This window comes from Vulpes vulpes, chromosome 12 (genome assembly GCF_048418805.1).
Source record: "Vulpes vulpes isolate BD-2025 chromosome 12, VulVul3, whole genome shotgun sequence".
Classification (NCBI taxonomy): domain Eukaryota; kingdom Metazoa; phylum Chordata; class Mammalia; order Carnivora; family Canidae; genus Vulpes; species Vulpes vulpes.
In genome coordinates, this window is record NC_132791.1 from 158,633,018 (window position 1) to 158,656,930 (window position 23,913).

Genomic DNA, 23,913 nt, shown 5'->3' on the forward strand with positions numbered 1-23,913 from the left:
TGTGACCAAGAGCGAGCCATGGAACACCACGTGGTGACCTGTGACCCCTTCCTGCCTGTCCTTTCTCCTCTAGGACTGGCCCCCATGCGGCAAGGGACTTGCTGTCACCAGAATGATGACCCTCGATCCACACGACCTGCTGTTCCTCCCCAACTGCCTGAGCCACTCCCTGCTAGCCCCCATTTCCCGCCTTCAGACCTACTTCAGTGGACCTGCCCTGATCAGGAGCTGGCCTGCACCCCAGGGGTGCCCCATCCTGTCCCGGGAATCTGCTAAAGACCCCCTTACCTTCCTTTTCTGCCTCACCTTTGCCCATTTTTCTGTGGGTCTGCAACGGGGGGGGGGGGGGGGGGCTCCCTAAGGATTTGCAAAGGAAACGAGGAACCCCTGGAAGGCCGGCCCCACCCTGACCTTGGCCTGTGCAGAGGCTCCTGTGGCCTCCATAGCCTGTGGCCAGCACCTGTGGTGCAGGGGGGATCAGGGAGGGTCTGGAGGCTTAGGGTAGGTAGCACCCCTCCATGCCGTTCCCCAGGCTGGGCCCTAGAGTGACAATTTTTTTTTAAAGATTTTATTTATTTATTTATTCATTCATGAGACACAGAGAGAGAGAGAGGCAGAGACACAGGCAGAGGGAGAAGCAGGCTCCATGCAGGGAGCCTGACGTGGGACTCGATCCCAGGTCTCCCAGATCATGCCCTGGGCTAAAGGCAGCGCTAAACCGCTGAGCCACCTGGGCTGCCCCCTGGAGTGACATTTGTCCTGGTTCTTCCTCCTCTAATTGTCCAGGGGGCAGAGCTGGGGGGTGCTGACACTTCTCTGATCAGCGGCGCAGAGTTACCAGGAGGAGTGGTGGCTAGGGTCTCGGCAGTGTCACCACTGGGGGGTCACACGGGGGTGGGGAGAGCAGGCCTGGTTGTGGAGCCCAGCACATCTGGCAGGCTCTGTCAGGCTGCCCGGCTGCCCGAGCGGCTGATGACAGCCCTATTTATAGCCTCCATCAGAAAACACCCGCGGCAACGGCAGTGGGGCAGCCTGCCTGCTCCTCGATGCCCGGGGCCTGGTGCCAAGAGGAGCCCAGGCCGGGGCAGTTTCGGCCAGTAAGGGTGGCTGCCTGGCCTGCTCACTACCCCCGCCCCGCCACCCCCTGGGCTTGCTGAGGAAGCACAGCAGTCTCAGACCTGAGACTGTGGGGCCCCAGGGTCACCCAGTGGGTGGGGACCCAAGGCACCTGTCCCCTCCTGCTCAGGCCCCCAACTGGCTCTCAAGGTGCTCACTCACTGTGGCCCAGTCTTTTCCATCAGAGAGGCTGTGGGCTGGCCCTCAGTGGCTGTCTCTTGCCATGAGGGGACGGGGGTGGCAAAGGGATGGCCCCACGCAGCTGTGTCCATTACCGGTGCGGAGAGCCGCCCGCCCCTTGATGGTTGTACTGAAGTAGACCTGTGACTCCCAGTAACTCCCCCAGGACTGAGGGACCCCAGGGTGCAGGGGGCCACTTGGGGCAGGCAGGGAGCTAGCAGACAGCCTGGCCCCGCAGGAAGCCCAGGAGGAGGGGCCCCACGCAGCTGGCCTTGCCACCCTGCTGGTGGCGAGACCTGGCAGTCTGCCCAGGCTTTGCAGAGGGGAGGCCTCCCCCGGGAGTGTCCTGGGTGACCCGCCAGTGGGACAGGAGGCTGGGCGAGCTGTCTGCGCCAGGTGGGGCCCTGTGGGAGGGTGGGCTATGTCTGTCCTGTACTAGATGCCAGGCTGGCGAGGGGTGGCCTGAGACCATGCACTGGCCAAGACCCTGCTGGGAGGTGGGCCAGGCCGAGAGGGACAGGCAGGCCTCTGGCCTGTCTCTCTGTTTCTCAGGCTCTGACTGTGGCTCAAGCATGAGTTTATCTCTGTAAATGTCCACTAAGCAAGTGGACAGCAGGAGGAGGGACCCCCAGGGAGAGACTGTGACCCAGGAGAGAAGGTTTGGGTTGTAGTTAGGGAGGGTCTGGGAGCAGAGCCTCCTCCCCAAGCCTCTTGGGGGCTGAGCAGCTTCTTGGGGTGTAAGGCATGGAGGGAAGCCTCAGGCAACTCCCTCTGCCAGCCCAGGTTGGGGGCCTCCTGGTCCTCCGGGTCTCCGGGGAGGGACTGAGGAGGCTGTGTGCTGGCTGTCAGATGGCCACTCGGTCAGGACCCTGGGCATAACCCCCTGGTGGAACAGCACTGATGCTACCTGGCCCTGATGCCGGGAGCAGTGACCAGGCTGACGTCCCTCTTTCCCCCACTGAGGACCCATGGAACAGGTGGGCTTCTAGGTGATGAGGGCTCCAGAGCAGAGCTCTCCCAGCAGGGCCCCTACTCCAGGACTGGTCACCCCAGGGGGCCGGGGCCACAGTGCCTCTCCCACTCAGCCCCTGGCCTGGGAGACCTGATGGTTGGGCCAGTGTCTGTGGCCGGGCCTCTGCTGACCCTCTTTTCTTTTTCCTGGAGAATTCAAATTTCTGGTGGATTTGTCTGTGAGGACTAGGGGTCTGGTCGGGGTGACAGCAGGCACCTCTGGTGCCCAGTCAGCAGTCCCCATGCCATCAGCAGAAGTCACGGGAGTCCCAGGGCTGCGGGCCTGGGAAGGGCCGCCGTTCACTGGCTTGGAGGCCTGCTGGCCAGGAGAGGTGCCGCCATGCTCAAGGGCTCTCCTGCTCCCTCACCCAGGAGTCCCAGCAGAGGCTGGTCAGTGGGTCCTGCCCAAACATGGGTCCACGGGGTCTAAGCTCTCCTCAGGCCTCGCTGAGTGGCCCCTGCCCCAGCACATCATCCCACTGGGCTGCAGCCACCCTGCCAGGAAGCCGTGGGGCATGGGACGGACAGAGCCTGGTGGGACCCCCCCGGGTGCAGTGCCCACTCTCAGGTTTACTTGCATGACCAGAAAGCAAGAGGCTTCACGGCCTGGGACCATAGAGCCGGTTTTGCTCCATGTCTGCGAGGGGGCTGAGGGGACAGACCATCTCTGCCCCATGTCCAGGGCTCTGGGGGCCTCAATCTGTTTGGGACGCTGACTCTGAGCTTGTGTCGTGGATTTTGTGACGAAGCCCCACGGTGCTAATTTGGAGATACCAAAGGACCCCCTGGACAAGCTGGGAAACACAGCAGCTGCTTCTGAGCCCAGCACATTTGTCTTCCTAAACTCAAACATCATTTTCATTGTTTTTTTTTTGACAGAAGTGTGGTTTCATCTGGAAAAGAGGAAAGAGCCGCATAGCAACTTGCTGAGCCTCAGGGGCGGGCCCAGGCGATGGTGAAGCCCAGACAAAGCTGTTCTGGGGACAGTGGGAGTGTGTAGCCCTCCCGACCCCTGGGTGTCCGCGAGGGGCTCTGTCCCCCTCGTGTTGATGCAGACGTGTGTGGACACACCTCCTATGACAGCTCATCGGCTGCAGCCCCCCATCTGCCTCCCTGCACTTTGGGCAGGACGCAGCCCCTAGGGCCCAGGCACTCTGACCTGGGATCCATGAGTCCCGAGAATGGGGACTTCCTGGGGACTCACTGCTGCGGACACCAGCAGTCTGTCCATTCCTGATGGCCAGTCAGAGGCAGAAGCCCTGCTGAGCCAGGTGGACAGCATCTATGGCCACTTGAGCTCATGGAACCAGAAGCCTGGTGGATACAGCTTGCTCCACGTGGCACAGCTGCTGCCTCACACCTCAGGCTCAGAATTACCTCAATTCCCCAGTCGTGGAGGTTCTGGGGCCCCTTTCCCTCACTGGCTCTCATCTCTCCCAGGGGCCTCCTGCTGTCACACTGGCTCTCTAGGGGCTGCTGCTTCACTGGGTCTAGAAGCCAGGACTGAGCAAGGGGTGGAGGATCACTTGGGACCAGGGGTCAGACCCTCTCTGGTCCTGGGCTGCCCCGTCTGCCAGCCATGAACTGGTTCACTCCTACTGAGACAAAACTGGATGGGAAACCACTAAGAGAAGAGCAGGGAGGGCAGAGTGAGGGGTGGCTGCCAGGGGCAAGACGACAACGGCTCTCTGGCTTTGGGTGGGTTTTGACATAGGGACCCTTTCCTCCTCCCACCTCTTGCCTTTAGTCAGAAAACAACTATTCTACATGAACCTGCCTCCTAACAGCAAATGAACCTCTGCTCCTCCATCCACCTATAATTACACCCATCACACTCCTGCGTGACCACTCATCTTCTATCCATCATCCATGCATGTACTCATCCATCCACCCACCCATCTGTCCATCCATCCATCTGTCCATCTCTCCGTCCATCCATACCTCCACCCACCCATCCAACCATCCATTCACCCAACCATCCATCCTTGTAGCCCTCCTTCCAGCTATTCAGCTATGAGTCCCCCTGTACACCTCCTCTGCCCAATTTGTCTCCAGTGGCCCCCATTTTGCCTGGCACAGAGTAGGTCCTCCAAATTCACTCATTCATTCAAACATTTGCCGAGGGCCTCCTAAGATCACACACTGTGCTAGATGCTGAGGCTAGATGCTGAGGCAGACAAAACTGACCAAATGTCTCCCTTTGGAGATTGCAAGCCAGACAAATGAAGTGCATGGCATGTTCACTCCTTGACCTGTGCAGGGACGTGAGGTGGGGAGGGAACAGGAAGTATTTGCTGGAGGTGGGGTGAGGCTTCCCTGGTGGCCAAGGAAGCCCTCATGAGAAGGTGACATCTGGGAGGTGAGCAGTCCAGGTATCGAGAAGAGCATATGCAAAGGCCCTGAGGCAGAAACATGGAGCTGCAGGGGCCAGTTAGCTGGGGGAGCAGCCAGCGATGAGGGCAGCAAGTGTGGAGCCTGCTCTGGTCAGGCTGGAAGTCCTGGCACAGACTTGGGGGGTGAGCCCTGATAGCACCTGCTGTGTGCAGAAGCAGCAGCAGGGTGTGTGGGGCTGCATGGGGCAGTGGGATGGATTTGGGTTGGGGACGTCCCTTGAAGCAGGACCGATACGCCTTGCTGTGGGCTGCTCTCCTGGCCAGAGGGAGTCTGTCCCATGACCCCTGTGCCCTGTGCCTCACTGCTGGTTACACTAGGGCGGGGGCCCAGGGAGACTTATGGGGAGGGACAGTTAGGGAGACAAGGGAGCAGCCGGTGTGGGGGGGCCTGAGGGAGGGGGTGGCCCTTCTGTGAGCGCTGGAGGAAGCCTCCTTCTGGTGGGTAGGGGGTGGCAGAGTGCAGATGCCTGTGTAGGAGGGAAGTGGGTACTGGATGGAGGGATGAGGGGCCTAGGGATTCCAGGATGGGAGGCAACAGTGTGCTTCTCCTGGCTGGGGGCTGGGGGCTCCTTCCCTGTTCCTCATTTGTCAGAGGGAGAAGGGATAGTGGGCTTCACAGCGAGGGGCAAGCCTGGCTCCAACCAGCACAGGGTGGGCACAGGGTGGGCCCCAGGGGCCATGGAAACAGGAGGTGGGCAGAGGCCTTGGATCCTGGATCTGGCAAGCCATGAGCCCACAAAGTGGAGGCCAAAGGAGGCCCCGCCACCCTCCCTTCATGTCAGCTGCCTGTCTAGCTGCCACAGCTTCCAGTCTCCCCACTCCCCTGCCTGCCCCGCTCTCGGGACTTGGGTGTGTTTCAGAGGCAGCTGTCAAATCCAAGAAGTGTCCCCCAGACATGAAGCTCCTTTCCGGAAAACCAGTCACCTGCTGCTACCTCTCGATTTCTCATTTAGCAGCCAGTTCCCATGTTCCCAGGCTGCCTGGCGGGGAAGGGTGGGGGGACTCGGTGGCGGGGGACCAGGCCCGCCCCCTCCCCAGCCTGGCCTGGGTTCTCCCTGGGGAGTGGAGGTGTCGCCAGAGGGGGACCTGGCATCACTGGTTGGGCCTCCACAGGGGGCCTGGCAGGGTGGGTAAGGTACCTCTCCGGAGTCAGTGTGGAGCATTTTATTGAAGCTGTGGAGTGTGTGAGGGCGGCTGTCCTAGCTCGGAGATTCAGGGCCTTCTCCAGGGACATGGGGCCGCTGGTCCATCCCCTTCCCCAAGACCCGAAGGTGTTTGAAGGCGGTGGGCAGCGTGTGGCCCAGGAAGGGCGGGTCAGTCACATCGCGGATCATGATGACATACTCCCCTGCAAAAGACAGGCCCTCAGACGTGGCCCCCAGGGGCCCCCAACAGCCCAGGCTCCTGCCTTTGCCCCACTCTGGCCTCAGCTTCTGTCCACCCCCAAACCCTGCCTGGGGCCCTGGGACCCTGGGACCTTGCCTCAGTGCCCTTCGGGGAGCTCCAGGCCACTTCCTCCACCCTCCACCCGGGACCCCAGGCCTGGCGGGGGCAGGCGGGCGCGGGTGGAGAGCCCCTCACGGTTGATGGGGCTGCACGGTTAAGGGCAAGCATTCTTTTGAAAATACTCCCTATCTTTTTAGAGAAAAATAATTCATTTCCTCTAAAATGTTATTTTTAAATAAGGAAGCCTCTGAAGACATGGCTGCCCCGCTGGCCGCGGGCTGGGGAGGAGGGCCGCCCCTGGTGCACTCAGGAGGAGACACACTTTCCCTCTTGCAGTCTGTAAACTGTCTGCAGAGCTTCAAAGTTGGAGAAACCATAAAAAAGAAAATAAGAAATAACAGAAAGTGCGGTTGCCATAGAAACCGCCCTCTTCCCTCCCCCGAGCCCACGGGGGCTGGCACCCGAGCGCGGAAAAAGCTCGCTGGGCTGGCCCAGGCTCACACCAGGAATGCGGCCACAGCTGAAACAGGGCACAGGAGTCGGCTCACACCGTCAGAGAGAACATTCCAGCACCCCGGTCTGGAAGGCAGGCCCTCTCCTCGCCGTGCTGCGGACGCCGCATGTTCCCGGGCAGGATGGGGAAGGGCCTTGTGGCAGCAGCGGCAGCAGGAATCCGCTGGGCTCTGAGTCAGTTCCTGCAGCTCCTGGGGGGCCCGGGGCGGGGAGGGGGGCCCCGCATTCCGCCGCCCGAGGCACCGGCCTCCCACCACACATGGCAACGCCACGGTGTTTGCAAGCAGCCGGGTTTCCAGGTGTTCCCGGGACCACGGCTCGGCGGCCCGCGGCCAGCAGTGGACTGGGCAGAGGGCTCTGGGCAGCCGCGTACACCCGGCCCCGCCCTGTGTGACCCCGCTCCTGACGTCCTCCTCCCGTGGCTGGGAGCAGGGCTGGCTGGTGGCCACCGAGGCCCGGCCCACGTGGTCTGCCCGTGGGCCCCGCGCCTGGTGTCCCCGCAGAGACAGCGTGGCCCACATCTCAGGGACTTGGCCACCCTCTGGCTCTGGCCCTCGCAGCCTGGAAGCTGCTTCTCCCTGGGGCCCTGCTCTTCTGCAGCCCACTCCCCATGGGCCCCTCCCAACTACAGTGCAGAGGGCGTCCCCTCTGCTCACCCTGGCTGCCTCAGGCACCCACGAGCTCCCAGGGCCCGGAAGTACAGTGGCCACAGCTCTGGCTCTTCTGGCTGGTCAGCAGACTAATGTGGCCACTGTTGGGATGCCCCGTACCAGCCCAGAGGGGGACGTGGGGGTCACTGCCCAGGCCCCAGACCTCCTCCTGCTAACACTCCCAAATACCTGTGGGGTCAGGGGAGGCCCAGGTCTGGAGGCCTGCCAGCCTTCCAATCAGCATCCGGGATACAAGGAAACAGGGCCATCGGCTTTGCCCGTGGGGACAGAGAGGCCCCCAAGATGGACAAGCAGCCCTCCACCAGATACCCTGCCCGGTGCCCACAGCCATTCTGGGGGATGGAGGCTGGAGGGGGCGTTGTGGAGGCCCTGGGCCCTCCATGTCCCCTCCACCTCTGGTGCCTCTGGGACTGCCCAGAGTGGTGTGGGTGGTGGCCAGGCTGGGAGCTGCCCTCTCTGATCCCCTGCCTGCCCTAGCCAAGATAAATGTTGAATTTAGGGGTGCGTTCAGAGGAAGGGAGTTTTTGCAAAAAGTCCACAATATGATACATTTGGATTGTGGGGTGACAGGTGTCCTCTGTCTGCCCACCTACCTGGGAAGGCTGCTGCTGCCAGCTCTGCAGTGGCTACCCCATCAAGCCTGTAGGGACAAGAGAAGGGAGCCCCTGAATCACTGCCCAGGGCCCCGCTGCATGTGGCACAGCCCCCACAACTGGGGCCCTGAGGATAGCAGAGTCCCTGCAGTCCCTGCCTGCTGGCCTCAGGTAAGCACAGGTGTGAGCATCTTGTCCTGTGAGCCTCACCTCTGCCCTCCCAGGGCTGTATGTGCAGCCCCCTCCAGACAGCTCTCTGCCCCTTAGCCCTGGGCCCTTGCTGTCTCAACCCAGACACGCCCGTGGACAGAGTCTGGAGCCAGAGCCAGCAGACTCAATCTGGTTCCCACAGCCAGTGCTGCTTTGCACAGGATAAAGGTGAGGTTCTTGTGTGCACACGGGCAGAGGATGTGCTGCATCCACGAAGTTTGTAGGTGACTCAGAACTGGTAGCTGGGCTTGGTGGGAGGTGGGATCATGGGGACCAGTGTATCCCCTTGGGTCCCCTTCCAAGGGCCCGAAGACCACTGTTAGCTAGGCGACCCTGGGAAGAAAAGGTAACAGGCAGGGACAGGAGGGGTGAGCCCCAGCCTGGTGCCAACTCTGAGGGACAGAGAACCTCCCTACTGGTCATGGCAGTGGGGAGACAGCCCTGACAGGCTACTTGGGGCAGCTCAAGCCCAAGTTTGAGGGCTCTGACCTGGTGGAGGTCCCCTCCGTGGCGTGTGGTGATGTGCCCACTCTACCTGCCCACGGAGCGGTCACCTGCCCAGGGGGGCATGCTGTGTGCCGCTGAGGACATGTGCCCTGGGTCAGGCCCTCGGCCTCCTCCCTGCCACCTTGGGATGAGGGAGCCAGTGTGGTGTGGATGCCCACCTGAATCCTCCAGCTGCTGGGGGCACCTTCTTGGCGGGATGGCCGAGGCCCCAAGGGATGAGCTTTGCCCTGAATGATCTATCCAATGGGACTTGGTGGCAGCCAGGGGACCCCTCCCCCCTGGCCCTTCATGGCTGGCAGTTTCCCGTCATCAGAGCTGGGTGGGGTGGAGGGCCAGGGGCTCCCGGGCATCAGCTCGGCAACCCACCAGGCTCTGACCCCTTGCCAAGCTTAATTACCTTGGGCATGGTTTGGATGATAAAAAATTAAAGACAAAAGATTTTAAAATTACTTCATTTCAAGTGGGGGAAGATGGGCCCTGGCCCAGACCCAGGAGCCACGTTACAAATTCTGAAGTGTGGGTGAGGAGGGGAATGCAGATAAATAATTCAGCCCTAAGAATAACCGGAGTCTGTCAGCCTGCCAGCTTCAAGAGAAGTAGATGGGGTTACAAGAATCCTGAGAGTTTTTACAGAACCCCCAGGGATTCAAGAAAACAGAGGCAGAGTGAGGGGGAAGGGGCTGGGGAGCCTCAGTGTGAGGAGGTGCCAGCAGTGCTGGGGAGCTGGGGAGCGGATGGCTCTCAAGCCGGTGGGGTGGGCGGGGTGAGGGCAGAACTGATGGGGAGGCAGTGGGAGCACTGGGAGCACAGCCTGCAGCCGGAGCGGTGGGTGGTGGTGTAAACGGGGTTCTGTGGGATGGCAGGAGCTCTGGCTGGGCACGGACCAGAAGCCCCCAGGCTTCCAAGGGGTCCAGGGTGGTGTCTGGGGTGGATCAGGAGCCAGTGGGAGGTAGGCGGTGCTGGGAGCTGGACCTGGGCCGCTGAGACCAGCGATCCGTCCTGTGCTTTCTCTTCAGCTGCCACTGCTGTGGTCATCTTCGCGCTTCCTGTGCTCGGGGTTCCTTGTGTATTCAATCTGTAGATTTATATTTTTCATCAAGTTTGAACCAATTTTGGCCATCATTTCTTCTGTCACATCCTCCCCACAGCACTTGGCAGCTTCTGATCCTGGCCAGCAGGAGCCATGTGACAAAATGCTTTGCCCATGAGGTTCAGCCTTGCTTTTCTTTCTGGGTTTCACGTGGGGGGTCCCCTGGCTGTGTCTGCAAGCTCGTGGCTTCCTTTCCCTTGCACCCATTCCTGCCCACAAACTCCAGCTCCAGTGGGCGATTCCACTCCTTCACGGCTCTCGTGTCTGCTGCACGTGGCCAGTCTTCCCCACTGGGCATGCCCAGTCCAGTCATAGCATTTCACGCCTCTGTCGACTGACTCCCCCATTTGTGTCATTTCTGGGTTGGCTTTGGTTTATTTTTCCTTGTTATGGGTTGTGCTTTACTGCTTTCTCTGTGTGCCTGGTAATCTTCGGTCAGATGTCAGACATTGTGGATTTTACTTTCTTGGCTACTGGATACTTTGTATTCTTATATTCTTGATGCTGTTCAGTTACTTAGAGAAGGTTTGATCCTTTTGGGTCCTGTTTTTAGGTTGTTAGGTGGGGTTCAAGATACGGTTAATTATTCTGACTACTAATACTCCTCCGAGGTCTTCTGGATGGGTCACTCTCCACAACCCTGTGTGAGCTCTGGGCAGGACTCACTGTGACCCTCTTGTCTGTTTTCCTGGCTTCAAGCACATTCCTCATGCTCTGCAGATCCCTAGGACTCCCTCCTCTCCGTGCTCCCTCCTTTCTGTTCTCCCTCCTGCAAACTCTAGCTGCCTTGGCTTCCTAGGACCCCCAGCTCCATCTCCTGGACTGGCTGAGTCCCCTCCCTGCACTACACTTGGAAATGCTCCAGGAGGTGATCTGGAGCCTCTTGGTGTCTTGAAGGCTGGCTGTCGTTTCCTGGATCTTGTCCAGCTTGTTTCTTGTTTACCTGTGGGAGAGCAAATCCAGCCCTTGCACTTCATCCCGGCTAGAAGCAGAAGCCTGTTCCCATATCCATAGACCAAACTGAGATATGGTGCCCAGATAGCCCTGGCTCATGGCTCAGTGGTCAATCTTGAGGGGCCAGGGCTCCTAGTGGAGGGCAGGGCATGAGGCCTCTGCCCCTGGTATTTGGGGTTGTCCTTTGAGGGCCCCAAAATGGCATCTTGCCCTGACTGCTCATGGCCCTGGTCCAGTGTGCATCATCTGTAGTAAAGGTCCCATGGTGGGTCTCCCAGTCTGCATGAGATCTGAGGGCCTCAATTTTGGCCTGCCCCCAGGGGATACATGGGCAAGCAGGTGGCCTCCTGCCAAGGTCAACAAGGTAGCTCTGCAGGTTCCTACTGGGTGCTCAGTACCTGAGTGGCTCACCAATGCAGTTGTTGTCCCCTCAGCAAAGCTGGCCTTGGTGCTTCCCATGACCCCATGTCTTTCCCTTAGGCCTGAGAATGTCCTGTCTGAGCCGATTGACCTCAACAGGACGGGTGTGCCTCAGGACTGCACTGAAAGTCATGAAGCCCCCAGGAATGCTCCTGGGAACTCTGTCCCACTGGAAGGACCATAGACACATCCAACCCTAAGCAGAATTCTTGCTGAGGTGATACCCACAGCAGCCTGGACAGGGCATGGGGCCACAGGCAAGCTCTGGGCTTTTCTCTATGGCTCGAGTTGGGGCAACAAATGGCAGAGCAGAAGAACTGGCCATAATTGGAGAAGAAGCCAAAGCCAGCCATCCACACCCTGGCCCATGCTTGTCCTTTTACTGGGTAGCCGAACAGAGGGAGGTGGGGGTATGTATCAAGACCCCCATGGCCAAGTACATAGTGGGTGTCAGGAGAAAGGGGTTCTAGCAGCTCAGGGGACCTGGGCCTGTCTACCCACAAGTCCACCAGGGGACCTGAAGGGCTGTGGGCTTGGTGGCTTTCTAGGTAGGCAGAGTAGGCCCCTTGGCTGAAGACCACACTTAGGGGCAGGAGGCTGGGGGCACAGGCTCAGGGTTTGGTCAACCCTGGTACTGACCCTTGTTGTCACTGGTTTTCAAGCTGTGAAGTGGGCACACGGGCATGGCATAGGGTGTAGACCCCCTGAGACTTCAATGGGCATGGGGACCCCTTCCTGCATCGTGGTTGGGGGTGAGCACCCCCTCTGGGCCAGTCTGGCTCATGGCCCAGGATCCTGGCCTCTGCCTATAGTCACGTGGGCACCATGGCTGTCCTCTGGTAATAAGTACTAAGTACTAGTAGGACATGCTGGCTTAGGGAAAGGACAGTCAAGGCACTGATTAGGGGAAGTGTCACCCTCAGGGTGTGTGGCCGGCAGAGAAACTGCCCAGGCTCTCCTGACCTGCCCACATGGGGTATGAGCCCTGGGGCTTTCTGGGGCCCCTACAAAGAGCTCCTAAGAAAGTTCCAAAATTAGAATGGTCAGCTAACTGCTGGAGCAGGGGTGGCCGGGATCTGGGGCGAGCTGGAAACCATTGCTCCTTCCTAGGGACCCCCAAGAAGCAGAAGCTTCAGGGCCACAGGCCCCGAGTGATAGCCATGGGATTACAGCCCCAGCTTCCCTCGTTGACGGTGCAGCCCCTATCTGCAGAAGGTGGTCTGCGCTGTGGGGCTCTGCTCAGCCAAGCTCACGATGGGATGGTGGCCCCTGCAAGTGAGGCCCCCGTGCACACGGCAGGAAAACGGCTCAATCCCAGGAAGAGGAGAGAAGGGGGGCACCAAAAGCTTCAGGAAATCTCAGCCCAGACTTGGGGAAGGGCTGAGGGGCTCTAAAGCCATTTAGACTGTCCCCCGCAAGCAGTCAGTTCCTGTGTGGGAGTGCCTGTCCCTCACCGAGGGCACCCACCCCATGGCCTGCCGTGGGTATGTGAGAGTTAGGCCGTGTGTGCCTCCATCCTCCATCTGCTGCTGTGGTGACTGTGCCCTCCCAGCCCCGCTGTGCCGAGGGGGACTGAGGGGGACTGGGGCAGCCGGAGCACCAGCCCAGCTGTTCCCGCCCGGCCCTCACACCTGCTTCCTTTTATTATTCCCGCTTGGACCAGACAGGGCTCATTTCTGGATCTCTAAAAGTTTCTGAGGAAGTAGAGAAAGTCCTCAATCACTATCTCTCGTCTTCCACGAACATACTGAGAGGAGCCACCTGCTACGGGACGGGAAGCTGGAGGCTGAGCCCACTCTGTGAGAGATCCATGGCCAAGGGAAGGGCCACCGACCAGGGACACGTTGCAGGGGGGACAGGAACCTTTTACATGGTGCTCTCTGGTCTTGGGAGTGCTCACCCCCAGGTGTGAAATCAACCCACCTGTCCCCTTGCCCCTGCAGCAGACCCTTGCCAAGAACCCCTGACACATTCCCTGGTGATTCAGGCCACAACCCAGTGGAAAGCCAGCGTGTCCCAAAGGCCAGAGGGCCCTGCCTGTGCAGGACAGAGGCAGGGGCTTGTGGGCTTCACCCTGGACCTTTTGTGGGGTTTCTCTGGGTGATTGGAGATTCAGTTCAAAGCATATAGCCCAGCCTCCTGGGCTGAGCTCTGAGTAGGTAACAGAGTGGAGGGAGAGAGCAGGGGATACCCGGAGCTGGACCCAGAGGTGGCCGAGCCGGAGTGCAGGCCTATGGCTGCGGGGGTCGTGCATCTACTCGGTCCCTGGGGCAGAAGGCGGCAGCTCCTGGCTGGGCCCAGCCCGGAGCCTCCAGGCTGCCTCTCTGTGCCCCCGGCCTGGGCGAGGCTCTGTCCCGAGGTCCTGCGGAGATGCTCCAAGGGCTCCGGGCTGGGCCTAGAGGCACAAGCCAGACTTCCAGGCTCACACCCAGCTCTGGCTCTTCACTGGCCAGGCCTGCCTGGCTGGACCCCGGCACCCCCGCTGGGGTGGGCACCCCGAGCCGTTCCCTTTGGGGCCCTGCTGCCCCCGGAGGCCCCTGGTCGGAGCATCTCCGGGTCATGGTGGAGCCTGTCAGTGGTGGTCTCACAGGACAGGCCCCAGGGCAGACGAGGGGGGATGGCAGGAGGACCTGTGCCCCTGGGGCAGGGTTGGCGAGGAGTGTGGGGTGGAAGGGATAGGGGCCTGCGTCCAGTGCTCAGCAGTCACCTGTGCGACCCTGTGAGGAGGGGCTGCCGGCCCCAACTCTCTATCCAAGTAAAAACATTAATTGGCTCCATCTGTGTTGGCCTGATGACTGATTAAATGACTAATCACGGAAGTCTTAATTAAACCCATTTTTCTCCGAGTGAGCAGGGGGGCGGGTTGTGCCGGCCAGGGCGCATCAGGCTCTGGCTGGCCGTGTGCTGAGCTGGCAAAGAGTAGTCATGGGCAAGGTCGTCCCCAAGGTGCTCACACACTGCCCGGCTGCCTGGTGGCATCTTGGCAGGTGGGGCTGCAGGTGGCTGCGTTGTCCTACCACAAAGCACGCATTTAGGATTTGAAGGGGGGGAATGCCTCGTTTCAATGGAATTCTCATGAGTGGCTGGGCAATCTCACAGCCACATTTCCAAAATCGACTCCGTCTTTTGCAGCTGACACAATTTCACATCACTCAGGAACTGACGGGGCTCTGTGTCATGTTGTGAAACTCCGTGATGTGCCAGGAATGTCTCCGCGGGAACACAGCGAGGAACACACGTCCCGGGGACGAGCAGCAGACCCGGAGATGCCCCCACCATGGGCACAGGGAGGCAGCCTTGAGGCTCCTGGCTGGGTTCAGCCAGGAGCTGCCGCCCTCTGCCCCAGGAATGGAGTAGATGCGCTACCCCCGCAGCCATCTGCCCACCCGCCCAGTCTGGGTCCACACTGCGGGGCGCTCGGTCCACGTGCTGCCTCACCCCGCAGGAGCTGGTTGGCACTGGGGACTCGGGGACTGGAGCAGGCCCACCTGACCCCGGGCAGGCAGCGACTCAGGACCCAGACTCGGAGATGGTGGAGAAGACAGGGCCCCGATTCATGCCATTCCCTGGGGAAATGGAGTCAGATGCACCTCACCCCCTCTGGGACCCTGGGATCCCGCTCAAGACCCCAGCCAGCCCCTCCCCTGTCATCCACATGCAGGGCCCTCCCAGCCTGGGAATCTGCCAGGTGTGGCTGGGGTGGGGCCCTGTGTGGCCAGGGGCCCCAAGTTGGCTGAGGCTGGGCCCTTAGCCCCTGGCTGCACCTGCATGCCCCCTACCCTGGGCAGAAACCCGCCCCCCCCCAAAAAAAACCCAGATGGTCAGGGCATGTACGCTGGAAGGCAGAAGCTGCTGGAAGCCCATTGGCGGCTAACCTACCTTCCCCTCCCCTCCATCACCAAAATGCACAAAGGTGATCCTTCTTAGACATTGAAGATGGTGCACAATTACGCCGAGAGTTGAGCAAGAGGCAAATGATTCCTCTGGAACGCTTTACCCTTCTTATGTAAATTAAAACCTCTGCCAGGCTCCGGAATTACAGGGTGGCGAGTCCCTCTTAATCTTTTTCAATCATTTCTATTGTGTGAGCCTCCTGGATGGTAATAATGGGCTGCTCCGTGGGCAAAGTGAGTGGATGAGCAAATGCGTGGTTTCCTGCGGCTTTGAGGGGTCACCAGGGAGATGCGGGCAGGCAAGGGCCCACACCTCACGGCTGACCAGTGGCAGGAGCCTCCGCGAGGCCCGTCCCTTCCCAGCAGCCCACCAGAAGCAGCCACCAGAAGGTGGCTCCCACCCCAGGGGAGGTTATGTGCCAGCACCTGGCCACTGAGAAGGCTCCCACAATCCTGAGGCTGAGGACTGGCCTTCTGCCCTTGGTCCCCACTTGGGTCACCCCAGGGGGGACGGCAGCCACCTGGACTCCCCACCACCCCAGCCTCCCTGACCTTGGGGTCTGACACCTAGAGACCCAGAGCAGCAAGCGGCTGGGGACTGACATTGAGGTCAGCCCAGTGGTCCCGCCATCCCACTGCCAGCAGGAGAGCTTGGACCCAGCCCGACTCCTGGGGCCACTTTGCACCCCTGGTCCCTGGTCCCTGGTCCCTGGGAGGAGGCAGCGTGTGGTGAGGTTGTGGGTGTGGAAGCCATCTGGACACACCCCACCTTGCCCCCTGGAAATTGTTAACACTTTGGAAACCTTGGTCGGTGAAGACCAAGCTCTGGAGTCACAGGGCTGTGAGAGGAAGAGGGTAGAGCCTGGGGTCTGGGGGTGGCAGTACCAGGGCCCAGGGCTCTGTGTCCCTGGGGTTGTTTTGGGCGCGGCCCCTTTGTCACCATGGGAGAGGCGGGGGGGCTGCCCCCTTCCAAACTTTGCCCCCCATGGCCCCTCACTCCAGGGAGGGAGGTCTAGCCTGGGAGGCCAGCTGCAAACCCACAGACAGAAATGCAGAATCTTGGACTGGCTGGGATGCCTGGATGGCCTGACATGGTCTGGGGTGGGGGGACCCAGGATGGGAGCCTATGGGGCCCTGTTCCCCGTTACAGAAAGTGGGGTTGAATGGTGGCCTTCCCAAGAAGCCAAGGCATCTAGGAGATGGCGTCACAGCCCCATCAGGAGGGGAAGGTGGGGGCTGCATGCTCACTGGGGGCAGAAGGCCACGAGAGCTGCCTCCCTCCTCCCCCCACCCCATGGGTCTGTCCTCAAACAAGAGGGACCTGGCAGCTGGAGGCTTCACAGAGCATGGGGAGCACCTGGTTCCCTTGGCCCCATTCACGTGCATGTGGAGGCCAGCCCTCGCAAATGCCCTGACCACATACCCCAGACCTGGCGGTGTGTGTGGGGGGTCCTCAACGCAAACCAGACCTGGTGTGAAGTCCAGGGCCTCTGACCCAGCCTTGGCTGCTAGACAGGATGCTTTCTTAGGATTCCAGAAGGTGGGTTTTTGGAGGCAAGAGCCAGGTATAGGTGCTGGTGTGGGGAGTTGGTGCCCAAACCAGAGTAAGGAGCCGGTGGGGGACATCGGGATGGCCATGCCCCCATAGCAAAGCTCGCAGGGGGCACTGGGCATATGCTGGGGGCCTCGGGTATGTTCGTGGCCCCCCACCACAAGACACCCAGGTGGAATAGGGGGCTTCGGGGCACAGAGCACCAGGGGCAGTGGGGTCTGAGAGAGGTGACTTGCCACATAGACCCTGTGACCAGGGTAAGGGAGGTGGCTCGGGGGAGCGTGCGCTCTGCAGCCACATGGGGCTTTGCACATCGATGCTCAGACCTGTGCCTGCAAACGGGACCCAGGGGCAGGGGCCCCCAGACCTCCCAGAGCCCCCAGACCTCTCCATGAAAATAATCTCTCCAGGCTTCCTGTGCGCAGAAGCCATCAGCTGGGCCACCCGGAGATTCAGCCTCCCAGGGGGAGGGGCAACAGCCCCTGTGAACCCCAGACGGGGGCAGGAGTGCGTCATGGCCACGTCACCAGCTCAGAAAGCTCATGCGCAGAGATGTGGAGCATTCCACACGCAAATGTGCCTTCCCAGGACTGCGACTCCCCCAGTACGAGGACCCAGGGGAGCCCCTCCCTCCCAGGACTGCAGACTCCCCCAGTATGAGCAGCCCCCCTCCGCAGGAGGCGCCTTCTGTTTGCTGAAAGGAGCCCGTCCAGCATTGCCGCCTGACATCAGGCCCGCGCTGCCCTATGTGTGTCCGCTTCTGGCTCTCACATGCGTTCCCGCCACCGAAACACTGGGTGAATGTGGTGTCTCCATGTTTAGCAGGATCTTGACAATGTTTTTTTAGGTCTGTGCTTCTCCAGTTATTGTGTAAAGCGGGCCTCATATTTAATTCACAAACCGTGACTCAGAACGACACAGAAGGGTGGCATCTTCCCCGGGAAACAGAGCGTCCCGGCTCTGCCTCGTGAGTGGGATCAAAGGCTTGTCAGCCTGCCGACACGGTGCCAGCCTCCGGGTGTCCCGGCCCGGCCCACGCCCGCTGGCGTCAGCGATGAGCGATCTAATTGCGGGGACAGCGGCAGGCTCTGGAGGCTCAAGACGGACACCACAGGCCCTCTTCCTATTTCTACTGAATTTCTGATTTTCCCAGAGTTTTGTCGTTGGGTCAGTGCCCACAGGCTTCTGCTCTTGCGCGTGGCTCTTCCCACGGGTGCCTGGAGCTGGCGGTGCGGAGAGAGGTGCACCCCGGGTATGCTGGCCCTGACCCCCAGCGCTGGTCAGGGGCCTACTCTTGCTGGCAGGCGGGCATCTGGGAAGTCCTGGTCCCTCCCTGCCCCGCCCAGGGCCTGGTGCTGCCCTGTCTCCAGACCGAGGGTTCCTGTCCTTCCAGAGCAGGTGATTCTTTAGGGGTCGGCACGTTGCGATGTTGGGAATTTCTGCTTCCAGCCCCAGGTCTGCTGTGCTCCAGGCTCCACCAGCAGAGGAGACCACAGGGGCCCGGGGGAGGGGTGTGTGTGTTCAGGCGCTGGTGGCTCCCAGGTGCTGGGGGAGCCTGGCGGGGAAGGGAGTTCACTCCCGCCTGAGCCTTGGGCCACAGGGCCTGGCAGGGGACATGCAGACGCCAGGAAAGATTTCTCTGGACCTCAGCCTTCCTCCTGGCAGGGCAGTGGGCTGGAAAGAGTGTGTGGCTGAGAGGTTGACGGAGTGCTGTCTCCTCGGCCCCCACAGGGCATGTGGCCCTTCCAGTGTGTCTGCTCTGCTGTAGGACCGGCCGCTACGGACCCCCGGCCTGTGGCAGGTGTGTGGCTGGCATGTGGTGACGAATGCTCTGCTTGCCTTCTGGGCCCCTCCTGGCTTCTGCACACATGTGAACAGTGTCCCTTGCTGCCCCTGCCAGCCCGTGGAGGAAGGACTGGCACGGCTCCCCCTGCTGCCCCATCATCTGAAGCAGGCCTCCCTGCTCTGCCCACCTCGGGTCTGAGTGAGTGCCCTAGCTCTGGCCACCCTGGACCAGGGCTGGGCTCTCGTGAAGCAGCCGGCCTGGTCTCCCCTGTTGTCCAGGCCACAGAAGTCCCTGATGCCCCTGGGCATCCGACCTCTGCTTGCAAGTGCATACACCTGGGAGGCCCTACCTGCAGTCCGGCTGGGGGCAAGGTTATACCAAACCCGCAGACGCCCTGAGTCGGTGAGCCTCTCCTACCTGCTACCTCCTGGCAGGTCCTGCATGGTGGGCGTCGTCCTCCCGGGGCCCAGGCCACCTCTGGGCCTGCCGTCTGCTTTCTAGAAGGAGTGGTGAGGGAGGGCTCAGAGGGGCTCCCCCGCTACGGGCCTTGGGGCTGCACAGCATGCGGTGGGGGGGGGGGGGGCGCTGCGGGGCGGGTCTCCCTGCCCCTACCTCACGGGGGTCGTTGAGGAAGAAGACAGGGCTGTACCCTGGTGGTGGGGGCCCCAAGCGGACATCCGAGAATTGGGCACAGCCTTGTTCCACTCGCTGGCAGTCCTCAGGACACTGGGGCTTGAGTCCCCAGGAAGAGGGAGAAGAATTTTCTCCTGAAAAGTGAAGAACGGAAAGACCTTTAAGCAGCGCAAGGCAAAGACGAGATTTCCGAGCCTCTGAAGTACTGCTTCTGCAGCTGAGCTGCCTGGGCCCCGGGTGGCCACGCTGACCTGGGGCCCTGGAGTCCTGCTGCCCAGAGTGCACACCTGCCATGTGGCAATCTCCAGGTGCATGGCTGGGCACCATGGTCCTGGCACTCCCCAGCAGGCCCTGGTACACACAGAGTGGGCTCTGTGTGGTGTATTTTGGGACCCACCAGAGGGCCTGGTAGGCTGAGTCTTTGGGGCTGGAAGGGTCCTGGGCAACCACACAGGGCTGGGCCGGGCCTCTCCACTTGGCACTGTATGCCTGGAAAAGGACATTTCCACTCCATGGCTTCTTGCTACGGGTGGCGTCAGGCTACAACTGGCAGCCACCAGCCCCCACAAGGGGCAACAGCCTCCAGGAGCCCCCCAAGTCCTCTGGCATCTAAGGATGGCAGTGGGCTGGGCTCAGCCCTGCAGCAGGTACTGCCTCTGTGTCCATCCCAGCTTTCATCATTCCTGCTTTCTTGGCACCCCTAGGTGTAAGGAGGACCAGCATTTCCTCCCAGAGATTCCCTCCCCAGGGTCTGCCCCCTGGCAGACGTAGCTGCGGCCTTGGCTGCCTCCTCCTCCTGTCCCATGCACAGAAAGCTGGCGGCTGAGATGAGTTAGTGAGTTTGCTGCAGGGTCACCAGGACTGCCCCAAACACGTGCATCACAGTCCACTATCCTGGGGAGCTGGGCTCCTGGCTCTCTTGATCTACCTCTGTCCTGAAGTCCCTGCCCCATGTTCACACCATCAGGGAGAGGCCACCAGCAGGAGCTAGTCAAACCTCAGGGAAGTGGCTGGACGGGGCCATGGGGACAGCCAGAGACAGGCAAGGTGGGCTGGATGCTCCTGCTAACAGAATCTGCGGTGGGGGGCGGGGCGGCCCTCATCCATGCGCTGGACGGGCCCAAGGACAGGAGGCACTAAGGTCCCTTCTCTGGAGACCAGCTTCTGCAGACAGGCCCCAGAAGTATTTCCAAATCACAGGGAGGGAATTATTTCTCTCAGAGGTATCTTCATTTCATCATTACAGCGCATTATAAGAAGTCAAGTCTGTCCTTCTGCAAGGACAGTCTTTAACTAATGCCCTTCTCTCCATTAGCTTTTGCTGTCCTCACGCTATTTATGTCCTGAGCAATGACTGGGGGCCGCGTGCTGATGGCATAATTTCTATTTCCGAGCGCAGGGACAGCTTCCAGTGGGCTCGGTGGAGCTGATTGCCTCTGGATGATGAAGACTGCCCCTCTGCCCCCCAGCTCTGCACCCTAGCACCCCCGGCCAGATGACCGCAGGCGAGTGGGTCCCGGATATGCCTCCGACAGCAACATGCCGTCTTCAGGGTGGGGGTAGACAGGGGATGGGCACACCCAGCCTGGAGTGTGTCATCTCCTTCAGCCCAGGGCCAAGCAGCTGCAGGCAGATCCTCAGAAATCTCTGGGCCTCTCCACTTGGCAAGGAGGAGTTGGGGTCCAGAGAGCAAGGGCGCTGCACACTGACCTCCATGCTTTGCCTGGTGGCACGAACGTCACGGAACTCAGCGGGGCCCACAGGCAGGGCAGCAAGGGGACAACCAGGTGCAGTTCAGTGAAAGCCCATCTTCCAGCCATAGGCTTGACATCTGCCATGACCTAGTGCAGGTCTCCCTCCACGCCTTCCACTGTCTGAGGACCAAAGGGACCTCGTCTTGTCCAAAGTGAGAGAAACCCAAAGCCATTGGCCCTAAAACGAAGCAGCTGCATGTCTGTGGTGCGGGGCAGGGGGTCTTCTAGATTTGGCACCGGGGCCCCTTCCCTGCACACATGGGCCCCTTCTGCACAAGGGACAGGACCCTGTGGGGCTCACTCCCCTGTTAGCATTCTCAGATGTGACACCCAGACCTGCTGCCACCTTCCCAGGATGGGCACCTCTGGTATGTGGCCAGGACTGGGGCTCCCTCCCCAGCCAGCGCTCCTTCACCACCCTGTCCCCACCGCCCTGGGTCTTCAGAACACATCCCTGCTGCCACCCACTGGAGTCCCTCCCTCCCCGCCTACCCCCACTGGCTCTAGCACTTCCTGCTGGCGCTGCCCCCACCAGGCTCCTAAGTCTCCCTCTGGCCTGCCCTCCACAGGCATGGTCACAGCACTGTCCCTCACAGGAAGTCCACAGAGCACAAGCCAGCCTGGCCAAGCTCAACCCCTGCACGCTGGTCCCAGGGAGCTCTGAGCCCCCCAGGCCCAATTCCTGTTCTTGCAGGTCCACCCCCCATCTCACTTGCTCTACCAGCAACTGGGTGACACCTGACTCTGCCCCTCCCTTCACAATGTCCCTCTAGACCACCATCGTGGGGGCCAGCCTCACACCCAGCACACAGATACCCCCTGACCTCCTGGGTCCTGAGTGTGCGCCAAGCCCTGGGGCCACAGCACCTCCAGGTCTGGCTGCCCCTGCTACTCATTGCCCCTGGTCCTAGCTCACGACCCTGCTGCCACATGAGCCTCCGGGCCCTTGGCCCCTCTGGCCTCTGCTTACATCCTGACCCCGGGACATCATTGCAGGTGCCGTGTCCAGGCGGCCTACCCCTGCCACTGCTCACCTTGCTGCCACGGCGGCCACGTGTGCCCCCTGTTGGACTTGCAGGCAGGTGCCACCCACAGGATGTAAGAACACCTCCTGATAAGGGGCCACGCTGCAGAGACACCACCAGGCACACAAAACAGGCAGACGCAACCCCACTCCCAGCCACGGCCCTGGCCAGAGCACCACGTTCTCTGGGATCCCACTGCCCTCCTGCACTTGGGCCCACAGGTCCCGAGGGAGCCACCGGGAGAAGTGAGTGTCCCACGATCCCCTCGTGCTCCCGAGGATACAGTGTTCTTGGCTGAGGGTCCCGCCTTGGCCTGCAGGGGCCCTGGAGCTGGTCTCGGCCACGCTGGGGGGTGCTCCCCAGCCTGGTTGGCCCACAAGGGAGCTCCCCCACCTTAGACACCAGACTTCAGCTCTCAGGAGTTCTTTCCGAAGCCTTTATGTCAATTTTAATTATCAGCAAGATAAAGGTCACTGCTGCCTCTGGGACCGGTGTGGGGGGGTGAGGGCGACTCTTAACGGGAGGCTGCGCCGCGGGGAGATCAGCGCTTGACCTCTCTGGGAGGAAATGTCGATTAATTATCTTTTTACAGCCAACTCAATTAGACTCCCTAATCACCTGTGTAGGACACGGAGACAAAGGCGGAGCGTCGGCGGGAGCAAACAAGCCTCACGCAGGCAGGGCCGCGACCGTCAAACGGCCGCCGTGGGCCTGGGCGGAGAGCCAGCCACGGGCTGGATGTTTTCTTCATTTAAGTGAAAAAAAAAAAAAAGTTATCGGCCCTAAGGGGCCGAGAGTCGTCTCATGTGGAGGTGACCAGACACACTGCATTAGGCTTTAGGGCAGACTCAATTAGCCAAGGAGCCGGTTGCTTCCCAAGGCAAAGCAGTCTGCAGGGCGAGGGGCTCCGTGACCCAGAGGGAGAGGAGGCAGTGTGAGCATTGGGCAGGGCTGGGGGGGGCCCTTGGGCCCCTTCTCAGATGGCCCAGGTCACCACCGTGTACCCCCTGCCCACCTGTCCATGTGTACAGTGGGGGCTGGCCCCACAGACCTCCAGATGTTGTCTTTGACTCGACCATGGATGGGGCAGGGCCTGTGGCGCTTCCCCTGCCTCATGTCCACGCAGGCTACACCCTGGGTTGGGGGAGGCGCCCGCGGAGCCAGTCCAGACACAGATGGTCCCCATGTGGGGCCCTAAGACCTGAGGCAGGGTTGGGTTCATAGTTTCATCCAGAGGTTTTCAAATTCAAGCATTTCCCAAGGAGCCTGTGTAAGAAGCAGGCTAGCAGGGAGCATGTGGCCCAGCCTGGCGGGGGCAGGGAGGGCGGGACGCAGGTGTTCAGGACCCCTGGCCCTGTGGCAGCAGGTCAGGACCCTGGGCCCCTTGGGTGGAGCTCGGCGGCGCACACACCACGAGGCCACAGCACTGTACTCATGGGGAGCCTGCTGCCTGCCTTCCCCTCCCTTTATTGAAGCGTGAAAAATGGACTTGACACAAAGCCACTGTCCCTGTTGGCCCAAGTCCTTTCTGGATGCGCAGAAAATAAAGGACGCACTGCCCTGTCCTCTCCTATGCTTGTGTTCTTCTGAAGGGGGCCGTAAGTTCTGTGCCAAGTGGCTAAAGCATCCTCTCTCCCCAGATCTTCCTGCTCCCTGGGGGCACGCCACTGTTTCCAGACTCCCTCCTGGAGCTATACTGAGCTGGAATGCCACACGGGATGTGAAGGGGAGGGGATTCTGCTGGCAACCCCGGGATGGGGGCACTGATGTGGGGTCTTCCATGAGCCCATCATGGACATCCCCCTACTCCTCACCTTTAGAAGGTCCCCTGGCCAGGCTATTTGTACCAAGGGGCCAGGGTGAGGCTGGGCCACCCCTGGGATGACCGATGGAGACACCAGCCCCAGAGGGCTGAGGCGGGCAGCCTACCACCCACACAGGGTGACCCCCCCGCAAGGGGCTGCTTCTCATCTTGCAGGCAGCTCATCCAGAAAGCAGCAGCCCATCTGGGCAAGGAGCAGGGTGGAGCAGGTGACCAGGCCCTAGGCATGGCCCTGGGATGCGGGGTCTGGGCACTGCAGCTGACCTCAGGATGTGCTGGTGTGGGTGTGGCTGCGTGAGGCACTCCTCGCAGGTGGCGAGCTGTGTACTTACTCAGAAGCTTCC

The 23,913-nt window shown here is 60.9% G+C and overlaps 1 protein-coding gene across 4 annotated transcripts in view; it reads right to left on the bottom strand.

Annotated features, from left to right (window-relative positions):
- Window positions 1-5,851: 5,851 nt before the first annotated feature.
- MORN1 (MORN repeat containing 1) overlaps window positions 5,852-23,913 on the bottom strand; it is a 48,408-nt gene continuing 30,346 nt past the window's right edge. For 2 of the 4 annotated variants that reach the window (XM_072731052.1, XM_026005168.2), the window contains exons 11-14: window positions 18,948-19,102; window positions 18,753-18,832; window positions 7,924-7,970; window positions 5,852-6,048 (exon numbers count right to left, since the gene is read on the bottom strand). In XM_072731052.1, coding sequence (XP_072587153.1) covers window positions 5,900-6,048; window positions 7,924-7,970; window positions 18,753-18,832; window positions 18,948-19,102 — 431 coding nt within the window. In that variant the 3' untranslated portion in view covers window positions 5,852-5,899. Of the gene's footprint in view, window positions 6,049-7,923; window positions 7,971-9,076; window positions 10,674-18,077; window positions 18,410-18,752; window positions 18,833-18,947; window positions 19,103-23,913 lie in introns of those variants that run through there. The other 2 variants (XM_026005170.2, XM_026005167.2) reach the window with 2 other exon arrangements.